General features: G+C 54.3%; 2 protein-coding genes across 3 annotated transcripts in view; one reads left to right on the top strand and one right to left on the bottom strand.

Moving 5' to 3' along the window:
* Positions 1-9,627, top strand: part of IL27RA (interleukin 27 receptor subunit alpha) — a 20,051-nt gene extending 10,424 nt beyond the window's left edge. Inside the window, exons 5-14 of one of the 2 annotated variants that reach the window (XM_017851253.1) lie at positions 1,477-1,636; positions 1,741-1,814; positions 2,286-2,469; positions 2,562-2,750; positions 5,198-5,299; positions 5,373-5,531; positions 7,253-7,378; positions 8,065-8,158; positions 8,338-8,431; positions 8,539-9,627. In XM_017851253.1, the coding sequence (XP_017706742.1) occupies positions 1,477-1,636; positions 1,741-1,814; positions 2,286-2,469; positions 2,562-2,750; positions 5,198-5,299; positions 5,373-5,531; positions 7,253-7,378; positions 8,065-8,158; positions 8,338-8,431; positions 8,539-8,733 (1,377 nt within the window). In that variant the 3' untranslated portion in view covers positions 8,734-9,627. The remainder of the gene's footprint in view (positions 1-1,476; positions 1,637-1,740; positions 1,815-2,285; positions 2,470-2,561; positions 2,751-5,197; positions 5,300-5,372; positions 5,532-7,252; positions 7,379-8,064; positions 8,159-8,337; positions 8,432-8,538) is intronic. The other variant, XM_017851254.1, reaches the window with a different exon arrangement.
* A 150-nt stretch (positions 9,628-9,777) lies between these two features.
* On the bottom strand, positions 9,778-13,555 carry PALM3 (paralemmin 3). The gene is made up of 4 exons (XM_017851252.1): positions 13,204-13,555; positions 12,983-13,067; positions 11,925-11,970; positions 9,778-11,772 (listed from the first exon to the last, which is right to left on the bottom strand). Exons 1-4 carry the CDS (start codon positions 13,395-13,397, stop codon positions 10,016-10,018), a joined length of 2,082 nt encoding a protein of 693 aa, XP_017706741.1. The 5' UTR covers positions 13,398-13,555; the 3' UTR covers positions 9,778-10,015.
* Positions 13,556-13,782: the final 227 nt, after the last annotated feature.

The following is a 13,782-nucleotide window of genomic DNA, read 5'->3' on the forward strand; positions in this document are numbered from 1 at the left end:
GGCCTCCCAAAGTGCTGGGATTACAGGCTTGAGCCACCGCGCCCGGCCAGAATTTTTTTTTTTGAGACGGAGTTTTGCTCTTATTGCCCGGGCTGGAGTGCAATGGCAGGATCTCGGCTCACTGTAACCTCTGCCATCTGGGTTCAAGCGATTCTCCTGCCTCAGCCTCCCGAGTAGCTGGGATTATAGGCATGCGCCATCATGCCTGGCTAATTTTGTGTTTTAGTAGATATGGGGTTTCTCCATGTTGGTCAGGTTGGTCTTGAACTCCTGACCTCAAGTGATCAGCCTGCCTGGGCCTCCCAAAGTCCTGGGATTATAGGTGTGAGCCACCGTACCCGGTCCCCTTGGTTTTTTTTTTTGAGATGGAGTCTTGCTCTGTTGCCCAGGCTGGAGTGCAGTGGCACCATTTCAGCTCACTGCAACCTCCATCTCCCAGGTTCAAGCGATTCTCCCACCTCAGCCCCCCAAGTAGGTGGGATTACAGGCATGTGCCACCATGCCCAGCTAAGTTTTTTTTTTGGTAGAGATGGGGTTTTGCTCTGTTGGCCAGGCTGGTCTCAAACTCCTGACCTCAGGTGATCCACCTGCCTCCACCTCCCAAAGTGCTGGGATTACAGGTGTGAGCCACCTCACCTGGCTGAGAGGCAGACTTTGGAATCTGACTACCTCAGTGCTCAGCTCCAGCACACCAACTCTGTGACCTTGGGCTAGTCACTTTCCCTCTCTGGGCCTCAGTTCCCTCATCTGTAAAACGAGAAAATAATAGAAGTTACCACTTCCTGCTATACCTAACACATAGAGTGACCACCTTTTCTCTGTCTGCTCAGGATTGTGCCGATTTTTCTGACAGGCCCATATTCTGGAAACCCCCTTGGTCCTGGGCAAATACAAACAGTTGCTCGCTCTGCTGATAGATAAGTTCAAGTACCAGCTAGGCGCAGTGGCTCTAATCCCAGCACTTTGGGAGGCCGAGGTGGGCAGATCACCTGAAATCAGGAATTCAAGACCAGCCTGGCCAAGATGGTGAAACCCCGACTCTACTAAAAATACAAAAATTGGCTGGGCACGGTGGCTCACACCTGTAATCCCAGCAGTTTGGGAGGCCGAGGCGGGTGGATCATGAGGTCAGGAGATCAAGACCATCCCAGCTAACATGGTGAAATCCCATCTTTACTAAAAATACAAAAAAAATAGTGGGGTTTGGCAGCGGGTGCCTATAGTCCCAGCTACTTGGGAGGCTGAGGCAGGAGAATGGCGTGAACCCGGGAGGTGGAGCTTGCAGTGAGCTGAGATTGTGCCACTGCACTCTAGCCTGGGGCAACAGAGTGAGACTCCGTCTCAAAAAAAAAAAAAAAAAAAAAACCCGTCTCAAAAAACATAAAAAAGCCAGGTGTGGTGACAGGTGCAAAGATAAGTTCAAATACCCTTGACTCAGGCCCTGGGCCCATCACGCTCACCTGTCTCTTCCCCCAGCTGGAACTGGAGCTGAGGACCATACCCCTGGCACCTGTTGAGATCCAAGATTTGGAGCTAGCCACTGGCTACCAAGTGTATGGCCGCTGCCGAATGGAGAAAGAAGAGGATTTGTGGGGCGAGTGGAGCCCCATTTTGTCCTTCCAGACACCGCCTTCTGGTGAGGATATCTGGGCTTGCCCTCAATCCACGCCCCTCCCACCCGCGGAAGTCTGTCCAATCATGTCCCACTCATTTGTTCCCCCGTTTCCTCATCCTTGCCAGCTCCAAAAGATGTGTGGGTATCAGGGAACCTCTGTGGGACGCCTGGAGGAGAGGAACCCTTGCTTCTGTGGAAGGTGTGCTTCAGGGACCAGTTACATTTCTCTGCACGTGTCAGGAATCCCCTAAATAACAATGACATAAGGCCGGATGCAGTGGCTCACGCTTGTAATCCCAGCACTGTGGGAGGCCGAGGAGGGTGGATCACTTGAGGTCAGGAGTTGGAGACCAGCCTGGCCAACATGGTGAAACCCCATCTCTACTAAAAATACAAAATTAGCTGGGTGTGATGGCAGGCGCCTGTAATCCCAGCTACTCAGGAGGCTGAGGCAGGAACATCACTTGAACCCAGTAGGTGGAGGTTGCAGTGAGCCGAGATCGCGCCACTTCACTCCAGTCTGGGTAACAGAACGAGACTCAGTCTCAAAAAACAAAACAAAACAAGAAAAAGCTTCACTGACCAGTGGTTTATCAGGTGACCTCAGGGAGACACATACATGTGCCTGATTAATGGGAGACATTAACCCTTTTTTCCCTTCATCCCTCAGGCCCCAGGGCCCTGTGTGCAGGTGAGCTACAAAGTCTGGTTCTGGGTTGGAGGTCGTGAGCTGAGTCCGGAAGGAGTTACCTGCTGCTGCTCCCTTATTCCCAGCGGGGCAGAGTGGGCCAGAGTGTCCGCTATCAACGCCACAAGCTGGGAGCCTCTCACCAACCTCTCTTTGGTCTGCTTGGGTAAGAGACTGTGACCTTCCTCAGCTCGGTGCCCTGGAGGGGTGGGAGGTGGCTTCCTGAGTGGCCAGCTGAGACTTCTCTCCACCTTCCAGATTCCGCCTCTGCCCCTCATAGCGTGGCGGTCAGCAGCATCGCTGGGAGCACGGAGCTACTGGTGACCTGGCGACCGGGGCCTGGGGAGCCACGGCAGCATGTAGTGGACTGGACTCGAGATGGGGACCCCCTGGAGAAACTCAACTGGGTCCGGCTTCCCCCGGGGAACTTCAGTGCTCTGTTACCGGGTGAGGCCCTGGGACACCTGGGTTTCCATCCCCGCTGTTAAAACAGAGTGGACAGATGGGTGGACTTGTAAGAGGGAGTGCTATGATTAAAGCAGTGTGATGACCGGGCTTGGTGGCTCACGCCTGTAATCCCAGCACTTTGGGAGGCTGAAAGGGGCGGATCACCTGAGGTCAGGAGTTCGAGACCAGCCTGGCCAAGATAGTGAAACCCCGTCTCTACTAAAAATACAAAAATTAGTGGGGCGTGGTGGCACACACCTGTAGTTCCAGCTACTCGGGAGGCTGAGGCAGGAGAATCGCTTGAACCTGGGAGGTGGAGGTTGCAGTGAGCCAAGATTGCACCACTGCACTCTAACCTGGGTGACAGAGTGAGACTCAGTCTCAAAAAATAAATAAATAAATAAATAAATAAATAAATAATAAAGTAGCGTGAATTCACACAAGACTTTTTTTTTTTTTTTTTTTTTTTCTTTTCTTTTTTTTCTTTTTTTGAGATGGAGTCTGGCTCTGTCACCCAGGCTAGAGTGCAATGGCGCCATCTCAGCTCACTGCAACCTCCATCTTCTGGGTTCAAGTGATTCTCATGACTCAGCTTCCTAAGTAGCTGGGACTACAGGAGCGTGCCACCACACTCGGTTAATTTTTTTTTTTTTTTTTTAGTAGAGACTGGGTTTCACCATGTTGGTTTGGCTGGTCTCCAACTCCTGACCTCAAGCGATCTGCCTGCCTTTGCCTCCCAAAGTGCTTGGATTACAGGCATGAGCCACCGTGCCCAGCCTAACTTTTCTTTTTTTCTTTTCTTTTTTTTCTTTTTTTGAGATGGAGTCTGGCTCTGTCACCCAGGCTGGAGTGCAGTGGCACGATCTCAGCTCACTACAGCCTTTACCTCCTGGGTTCAAGCGATTCTCATGCCTCAGCCTCCAGGGAGTAACTGGGATCACAGGCGCCCGCCGCCATGCCCAGCTAATCTTTTTATTTTTAGTAGAGACGGGGTTTCACCGTGGTTGGCCAGGATGGCATCAAACTCCTGACCTCAAGATCCACCCGCTTCGGCCTCCCAAAATGATGGGATGACGGGTGAGCCACCACACCTGGCCCTTTTGTTGTTGTTGTTGTTGTTGTTGAGACGGAGTCTCGCTCTGTCGCCCAGGCTGGAGTGCAGTGGCGTGATCTCGGCTCACTGCAAGCTCTGCCTCCCGAGTTCACGCCATTCTCCTGCCTCAGCCTTCCCAGTAGCTGGGACTACAGGTGCCCACTACCACGCCTGGCTAATTTTTTTTTTTTTTTTTGTATTTTGTATTTTAGTAGAAATGGAGATTCACCGTGTTAGCCAAGATGGTCTTGATCTCTTGACCTCGTGATCGGCCCTCCTCAGCCTCCCAGAGTGCTGGGATTTCAGGTGTGAGCCACCACACCCAACATCTTTTTTCTTTTTATTTTTTTTTAAGAGATGAGTCTCACTCTGTCAGCCAGGCTGGACTGCAGTGGCGTGATCTCAGCTCATTGCAGTGTGAACCTCCATGGCTCAAGCATTCCTCCCACCTCAGCGCCCTGAGGAGCTGGGATTACAGGCATACGCCACCAAGCCCAGATAGTTTTTGTATTTTTTGTAGAGGTGGGGTTTCTCCATGTTGCCCAGGCTGTTCTTGAACTCCTGACCTCAGGCAATCCCCCTGTCTTGGCCTCCCAAAGTGCTGGGATGACAGGCATGAGCCACCATACCTGGCAAGAAATCTTTATTAATTAGTTACTTAATTAAAGGACTTGGAAGAACTGCGAAGATGTTGGGTGAGGAATTTAGGACACAGTCCCAAGACCCACAAGGATATACGAACCAAAGAAGCAAAGGCACAATTATGGAAAATTCCCAGTTGAGGAAGGCTATGTGGATGTGATAGGGTTTAGAAGAGGGACTGCAGCAGCCTCAGTTACCATAGTAGGTGCTGTCAGTTGCCTGCTCATATCTGTTTGACCACGTCAGAGCCCTTAGGCCTCTCTCCCAGCTGCCCACACTTAAGTTTCCTGGCCTGAGGGCTTTTTCTGGTCACTGAGGCATTTTGCCTGCTGGAGAAGCAGGATGGAAATATCGAGGAGTTAAGAGCCCTCAGGAGCAGCCCTCAGCCATGACTAATGAGGCTTGGTGGATTAATACCCCAGCTTCCTCCTCCTGGGCTGGGCTGACTCTATGATGTCTGCTCTCTGCTACCCCCAAGAGGTCCCCCATGGGACTGCGTCTCAGTTGTCCACAGTGAGAACTTGTTCCTTCCCCATTTCACTCCCCTACTGCCCTATTGGGGTTTTCTGGGATTACCTCCTAGATAAATGACTTACACTCAGATCCTTATCTCAGGGTGTCCTGGGGAACCCAATGAAGACACCTAGCAAGTAGGAAATGGGCATGGGAAGGAGAGCCAATTCTAACTGGTCTTTGTTCCTTTGTCACTCAGGGAATTTCACAGTCGGGGTCCCCTATCGAATCACTGTGACCGCAGTTTCTGCTTCGGGTTTGGCCCCTGCACCCCCCATCTGGGGGTTCAGAGAGGAACTAGGTAAGAGGTGGGGCTGGAGGATGGGGGACTCCTGTAAGCCAGGCCGACCTTGACCCACTGCCTTCCTCCCCAGCACCCCTAGTGGGGCCAACGCTTTGGCGACTCCAAGATGCCCCTCCAGGGACCCCCGCCATAGCGTGGGGAGAGGTCCCAAGGCACCAGCTTCGAGGACACCTCACCCACTACACCTTATGTGCCCAGGGTGGAATCAGCCCCTCCGTCTGCATGAATTGTGAGCTTCTCTGCCTGCCAACCTATCCTCCCAGCCCCCACAAGACCCACCCATCAGTCAACCCCACCCCTTGTCCCCACGTGGGCCTCTTTGGCCCATACATAGTGTCCTCAATTCCCTCTTGGCTATCAATGTAATGAACTTTCATTCGGCCATTAAAAATGAGGATGCCAATCTATATTTATCGACATTGACAGATGCCTGTCATATTTTATTAGTGAAAAAGATAAAAGGATGTCAAAATTCCGTGGTACGGCTCCACTTTTTTTTTTTTTTTTGAGATGGAGTCTTGCTTTGTCACCCAGGCTGGAGTGCAACGGTGCAATCTTGGCTCGCTGCAACCTCCTCCTCCCAGGTTCAAGCGATTCTCCTGCCTCAGCCTCCTGAGTAACTGGGATTACAGGCATGCACCACCATGCCCAGCTAATTTTGTATTTTAGTAGAGACGGGGTTTCACCATGTTGGTCAGGCTGATCTCGAACCCCTGACCTCATGATCCACCCGCCTCGGCCTCCCAAAGTGCGGGGACTATAGGCTTGAGTCACCGCACCCGGCCTATATATAATTTTAAATATATATATAGAAGGCCTGGCATGGTGGATCACGCCTGTAATCCCCACACTTTGGGAGGCAAAGGCAGGCAAATCACTTGAGGTCAGGAGTTTGAGACTAGCCTGGCCAACATAGTGAAACCTCATCTCTACTAAAAATACAAAATTAGCCAGGCCTGGTGGCGCAGCCTGTAGTCCAGCTACTCAGGAGGCTGAGGCACTAGAATTGCTTGAACCCGGCGGGTGGAGGTTGCAGTGAGCCGAGATTGTGCAAAGACAAACTAAATAATATCTAAGCAGTGTATAAGATGGTGATAACTGCTGAGTAGAGAATGAAGCCAGGGGCTGGGCAAGGTGGCTCACGCCTATAAACCCAGCACTTTGGGAGGCCGAGGCGGGCAGATCACCTGAGACCAGGAGTTTGAGACCAGCCTGACCAATATGGTAAAACCCTGTCTCTACTAAAAATAGAAAAATTAGCCAGATGTGGTGGCAGGCACCTGTAGTCCCAGCTACTCAGGAGGCTGAGACAGCAGAATTGCTTGAACCTAGGAGGTGGAGGTTGCAGTGAACTGAGATCACACCACTGCATTCCATCCTGGACAACAGAGTGTTACAGAGCGAGACGCCATCCCAAAAAAAAAAAAAGAGGCCGGGCGCGGTGGCTCAAGCCTGTAATCCCAGCACTTTGGGAGGCCGAGACGGGCGGATCACGAGGTCAAGAGATCGAGACCATCCTGGCTAACACGGTGAAACCCCGTCTCTACTAAAAAATATAAAAAACTAGCCGGGTGAGGTGGCGGGCGCCTGTAGTCCCAGCTACTCGGGAGGCTGAGGCAGGAGAATGGCGTAAACCCGGGAGGCGGAGCTTGCAGTGAGCTGAGATCCGGCCACTGCACTCCAGCCTGGGCGACAGAGCGAGATTCTGCCTCAAAAAAAAAAAAAGACTCAAACAAGGAAGGTGGGTGGTGAAGGGGGTGCAATTTCAAATAGAGTGGGGTCAAGGAAAGTCTCATGGAAGAGGTGACCTTTGAGCAAAGACCTAAAAGAGATGAGGAGGGAGCCATGCTGATATCTGGGAGAAAGTGTTGCAGACAGCAGGAAGAGCACGTGCAAAGGCCCTGTGGTAGGCTTGACCACCTCCCTAACTTCTTTGGTTGTGTTCTCCAGTGAGTGGCAACACACACAGTGTCACCCTGCCTGACCTTCCTTGGGGTCCCTGTCAGCTGTGGGTGACAGCATCTACCATCGCTGGACAGGGCCCTCCTGGTCCCATCCTCCGGCTTCATCTACCAGGTAGGGGGGTTGGGATGGGATTGCCACGGAGGGGATGCGCTCCAGGTAGCGTCTGGAGTCATTACTTGGAAGCTGGTGCAGTGGCTCACCCCTGTAATCCTAACACTCTGGGAGGCTGAAGCAGGAGAATTACTTGAGCCCAGGAGTTCGACACCAGCCTGGGCAACATAGTGAGACCCCATCTCTACAAAAAACAATTAGCTGGATGTGGTAGCATGCGCCTGTGGTCCCAGCTCCTGGAGAGGCTGAGGCTGGAGGATCACTTGAGCCCGGGAGTTGGAGGCTGCAGTATGCTGATTACACCACTGCACTCCAGCCTGGGCAACAGAGCAAGACCCTGTCTTTAAAAAATTAAGAATTGCCGGGCGCAGTGGCTCACACCTGTAATCTCAGCACTTTTGGGAGGCCGAGGTGGGTGGATCAGTTGAGGTCAGGAGTTTGAGACCAGCTTGACCAATGTGGTGAAACTCTGTCTCCACTAAAAATACAAAAATTAGCTGGGCGTGGTGGCGTGCGGCTGTAATCCCAGCTACTTGGAAGATTGAGACAGGAGAATTACTTGAACCCAGGAGGCAGAGGTTGCAGTGAGCCGAGATCGCACAACTGCACTCCAGCCTGGGTGACAGGGCAAGACTCCGTCTCAAAAATATAAAAAATTAAGAATGATCTCTTCCCTACCCTACCAGATAACACCCTGAGGTGGAAAGTCCTGCCAGGCATCCTGTTCTTGTGGGGCTTGTTCCTGATGGGGTGTGGTCTGAGCCTGGCCACCTCTGGAAGGTGAGGCTGTCAGATACATGCATCTCTGCCCTCGTGGGGAAGGCAGCTGGGCATTTCGCTGAGCTTCCGGGGGGCGTGAAGGGAGGCCTCGGGGCTCAATCACATTCATGAACCCTGCACCCTGGGCTGGGGCATCTGGCCATCTGGATCCGCTGCCCTGACTCCTCCTGGCTTGCCAGGTGCTACCACCTATGGCACAAGGTGCTGCCCCGCTGGGTCTGGGAGAAGGTTCCTGATCCTGCCAACAGCAGTTCAGGCCAGCCCCACATGGAGGTGAGTCAAAGGGCCGGCTAGTCGGAGCCCTCTGGGGCAGTGGGTAGAGGGTGAGGGGTAGGTGGGGGAGGCTGGGGCAGGATTACAAGCTCCTCATCTCTTCCCAGCAAGTGCCTGAGGTCCAGCCCCTTGGGGACTTGCCCATCCTGGAAGTGGAGGAGATGGAGCCCCCGCCGGTTATGGAGTCCTCCCAGCCCCCCCAGGTCACCGCCCCGCTTGACTCTGGGTATGAGAAGCACTTCCTGCCCACACCTGAGGAGCTGGGCCTTCTGGGTCCCCCCCGGCCACAAGTTCTGGCCTGAACCACACCTCTGGCTGGGGACTGCCAGCCAGGCCAGAGGGATGCTCATGCAGGTTGCACTCCAGTCCTGGATTAGCCCTCTTGATGGATGAAGACACTGAGGGCTGAGAGAGTCTGAGTCACTTACCTGAGGACTCTCAGCCAGGCAGAGGTGGGATCGAAGGACCCCTATAGAGAAGGGCTTGGCCCCCATGGGGAAGGCATGGATGGAAGATGGAGCAAAGAAAAATACATGAAATTGGCTGCCTGCCAAAATCTGTTCCGCTATAACAGAATTGCATTTGGACCCCAGCACAGTGGTTCACGCCTATAATCCCAGCACTTTGGCAGGCCAAGGTGGAAGGATCACTTAAGGCTGGGAGTTCGAGACCAGCCTGGGCAACAGAGCAAGACCCCTAACTACAAAAATGAAACATCAAAAACAAAAACAATTAGCTGGGCATGATGGCACACATCTGTGGTCCTAGCTACTTGGGAGGCTGAGGCGGGAGGATTGGTTGAGCCCAGGAGTTCGAAGCTGCAGGGAGCTCTGATTGCACCACTGCACTCCAGGCTGGGAGACAGAATGAGACCTTATCTTAAATAAATAAAACGCGAAAAGAAAAAAGAAAAAAAACACTGCATTTGGGCATCATCTCAGCTCCCTTGCAGCCAGGTGCAGCATGGACTGAGTTCTTGGCAACAGAATGTGGTCAGAAGTGACGTGCCAACACAGGGTCTGGGTGGGGAGTCCCCCACACACTTTCCTTGCCTATGAGCTGGAACATAACACATGCCTATGATCCAGCTTTGGCCATACCCAAGGGGAAGGTGGAGCAAGAAATGGAACCTGAATCCCTGAATGACTGCATGGGTCAGAACCACTGAGAAAAATAAACTTTTTTATTTTTATAGCTACTGTAGCTTTGAGGTCTTTTTGTTACAGCAGCTCAATCTATACTCTTACTGATTCATCATCTTTGACTGTAGCAGGGTTAAGCCTTAAATTTCCCACCAAGAGATGATGCTGTGATTCTGTGCTGACTACACACACACTCAAGCTGTCTGAGTGCTTTCATGTTTTATTTTCAAGTATAAAGGCTTCATCGCAGAAGGAGGCCAGGGTCACAGGCAGTGGGCAAGGGGTCCGGAAGCCCAGGTGTAGGTGGACGTGCAGGCTAGCTGGCTCCCAGGTGCCACGGTCAGTCCTGTGGTGCCCTGTCTGCGCCTGGGACCCTCTACTGGGTGCCAAGAGGCCGAGGTAGCTGTGAGAGGAGCTGGACGTGGGGTGGAGGGGTGCGGGCTCACATGACCGCACAACACTGGCACGTCTTTTGCTTAGGGCCGCTTGCCTCTTCACCCTCGGTGGGGGCAGATGGCTCAGGTTGCCAGGCAGGCGCATAGGTGGGCACAGGGTGGGCACTGGGGTTGGCGCTGGGCCCCTCCTCCTGAAGCAGTGGCTGGCATTCGGTGGGCTGCTCTGGGGCTGGGGTCTCTGCCAGAAGGGGTGTGGCATCCCCCAAGGGGCCTTGGCCCTCAGCAGTGGTTTGGGGCTTCACTCCTTCCTCCTCCGGGGCTCCTACTGGCTTCTCCTGGGGCTGGGGTCCTTCCTCCTCTGGCCTTGTCTCCGTGTTAGCCTCAAGGGGAGGCCCTGCCTCATTCACCTCCTCTGCCTGGGATTCACTTCCTTCCCTAGACTCCTGTTGTTCTAAATTCAGATCTCCCTCGGTCCCTTGGGTCTTCGCTGCCTCCAGTGATTCCTCACCTCCCCTTTTCTCTGCCTCCAGTGTCTCCTCCCCTCCCTTTCTCTCTGCCTCTAGTGTCTCCTCCCCACCCTTTCTCTCCACCTCCAGTGTCTCCTCCCCACCCTTTCTCTCCACCTCCAGTGTCTCCTCCCCGCCCTTTCTCTCTGCCTCCAGTGTTTCCTCCCCTCCCTTTCTCTCTGCCTCCAGTGGTTCTTCGGTTGCCTCTGGCTCTTCCTCACCTCCTTTCTCCTCTACTCCCAATGGTTCTTCTACCTCCTCCTTCTCTGCCCCTCGCTTTTCCTCACCTCCTTCCTTCTCTGCCCTCAAATGTCCCTCAACTTTTCTCTCTATGCCCAGTGGTTCCTCAATTCCTTCCCTCTCTGTTCCCAGCTTTTCTGCACCTCCACTGCTCTCCAGTTCCAACTTCTTCTCCCCTCCTTTCCTCTCTATCACAGGCGACATCTCCACTCCATCCCTCCCTGTCCCTGGCTTTTCCTCACTTCCTATTCTCATGGATTCTTCTGCTTTTCTCTTCTCTGCCTCCCAGGTCTCCTCGCCTCCTCCCGTCTCAGCCTCCTCGGGCCCCAACGGGCTTTCATCTCCTCTCTCCCTCCCTGCCACCTCAGGCCCTTCCAACCCCTCCACCAGCAGCTCCTCCCACTCTTCACTGAGGGTCACTCTCTCCACCCAAATGAAGGACCCCTCCTCTCCTCCAGAACCTCCCTGCCCGTCACCCTCAGGGCTGCCCCGAGGCACATCTTCCCCTTCTCTGGAAGCTGCTGCCTCTAGTCTCTCCGGGAGCCTAGGCGAGCTGGACTGCACGACCTCAGGGACCCTGCCCACCACGCCCGTGGCCTCTGTGTCGCTGCCGCCCACCCCCTCCCACACCACCTCCACGATGCCCCTATCCTCCTTCACCCAGGCCGGGAGCTCCAGGCTACCAGCTCCCTTCCTGTCTCCGATGGCTTCCAGCACCACTTCCTCTACCTTAGCCTCCAGCTCGGGGCCCGTGGCCCCTGTGGCACAGTCCTCTGTGACCCTCAGCCCTTCCCACACCACACTCACCACACCCCCTCCTTTGGCCTCGCCCACCCGCCCTTTGCATGGCACCGCCCTCTGACTTAGCCCCTGCTCTGGAGTGGGTATGGGGCTGGGGCAGGGGCCATTGGCTTCTGAGGAGTCCCCCGCTGCCCCGGGGACCTGCCTCGGGGCTGGCAGAAACCCCAAGACATCCTCCTTGGGCTCAGAGGGGGACTCTGGAGGCGTGCCCACTAGCCTGGCCGGCAGGGAGGCTCTCTTCTTCAGATCAGTCTGGCCTGGGGGAGTCGGAGGCGGAGGGGAGAGGATAAAAGGGAAGACAAGGCTAAGATGGAACAAAAGGACCGCCATCCACACTCCCCTGGGCCACCCTCTCACACCCAGGCTCTGGGGTGACCTGACCCCCAGACCTAGGGGCTCCCACACTTACCTACAGAACCTGCCTCAACAATGAGCTGGGAGAGAGGACGGTGACCCTGCAGAGATGGCGGAGACAAGGTCAGGCTGGCCCTCATCCCCACCTCCGGCCTTCCTGCATGCTATGCTCCCACCCCACCACCCCCAAATACCCTCAATGGCTCTCTATTACCTTCAGGATCAAACTCCACATTGCACCTCCGCCTTCCTCATCTATCTTATTGCCCTATGTTCTAGGGCCTTGCACACAGTAAGTGCTTAAACAATGTTGCATTCCCATAGCCAGTCTTCTGTATTAGGGGCCTACTTTGCCAGTTACTGGTTACCATGGACAAGAGACACTTAAGCCTTTTGTTATTGGCACTTACATTCCAATCAACATAAATACAAATTAAATTTTTTTTTGGAGATGGAGTCTTGCTGTGTCGCCCAGGCTGGAGTGCAGTGGCATAATCTCGGCTCACTGCAACCTCCTCCTCCTGGTTTCAAGTGATTTCCCTGTCTCAGCCTCCCGAGTAGATGGGACTACAGGCGCCTGCCAGCACGCCCAGCTGATTTTTGTCTTTTTGACACAGAGTCTTGCTCTGTCGCCTAGGCTGGAGTGCAGTGGCGTGATCTCCGCTCACTGCAAGCTCCGCCTCCCGGGTTCAAGTGATTCTCCTGCCTCAACCTCCCCAGTAGCTGGGACTACAGGGACACACCACCATACCCAGCTAATTTTTGTGTTTTTAGTAGAGATGGGGTTTCACCATGTTGGCCAGGCTGGTCTCCCAATTCCTGACCTTAAGTGATCTGCCCGCCTCGGCCTCCCAAAGTGCTGGGATCACAGGCGTGAGTCACCGCACCCGGCCTGTACTGTTGTTATTCCCATTTTAGAGATGGAGAAACTAAGGCTTGGGAAAGGAAACTGACTTGCCCAAGACCACAGAGCAAAGTAACAGCAGGAAGCGAATCTGAATGCAGATCTAATGGCCAGACTGCACTTGGAGAAAGCTGCATTCCTGGTTCCATGTTCTGCTTTGAGGCCTGCTGGCCACGCCCCCCATCCCACTCCCCTGATCACCCCCTCACCTGTCTGCGCCAGCTAGGCCTGTCTGAGGGCTTGTGCTGGGCACCTGTGGAAGCACTTTGCAACAGCTGCAGCTGGGACTGGAGTCTGAAGAAGAGAGAGGGCTGCTAGGACCTGGGCCCCCAGGCTCCTTGGGCTCCAGGCTGAAGCTACCAACTCCTTGGAATGCGCCCAGGGTCTCGATCTCACCCAGCTGGGGCAGAGCTAGCAGGTCTCCACTCACGTGAACAAGCTGTCTTCCAGGTTCCGGATTCGGGCCTGAGCCTGGCCCTCCGGTGACTGCGGGTCCTTCGAGGTGGGGTCCTCGTATGGCTCTGGCCCTGCAGCTGCCCCATCCATTAGCCAACGTTCCCGGAGAGACTTCCTCTGGGCAGGGGAAGGGAGTCGGCGCTGGGCATACAGACTACCCAGGTCCATGTAAAGTCCCCTCCCGACCCCTGCAGGCTGGGCAGGTATCTTATCACCACCTCACAACCACTTAGATGCGACATACATCAGGCTGGGATACACCGCCACAGTGCCACCCAACGCTGTAAGTGTGCAGACATCCCTTGTCCAAACCCTTCCAAAATGAAACAGGCACTTCCAAAGTGAAATCAATGTCCCTCCCTACTGGCCCCTCCCTACCCCAAAGCTGGACTTCGGCTCCTCTCCATCTCCCCCAAATTGGGACAAACAGCATCACCATCCCAGACTTTTCCCCAAATGGTACAAATGTACCCATGACCACCCCACTTCGTCCCTCCCAGGCCGGGAAAGACGTCCCCCGCCCCGGCCAAGCTGGAACCAACGCCCCCAACTG

The sequence above is a fragment of the Rhinopithecus bieti genome, unplaced genomic scaffold (assembly GCF_001698545.2).
Source record: "Rhinopithecus bieti isolate Rb0 unplaced genomic scaffold, ASM169854v2 scaffold_33432, whole genome shotgun sequence".
Classification (NCBI taxonomy): domain Eukaryota; kingdom Metazoa; phylum Chordata; class Mammalia; order Primates; family Cercopithecidae; genus Rhinopithecus; species Rhinopithecus bieti.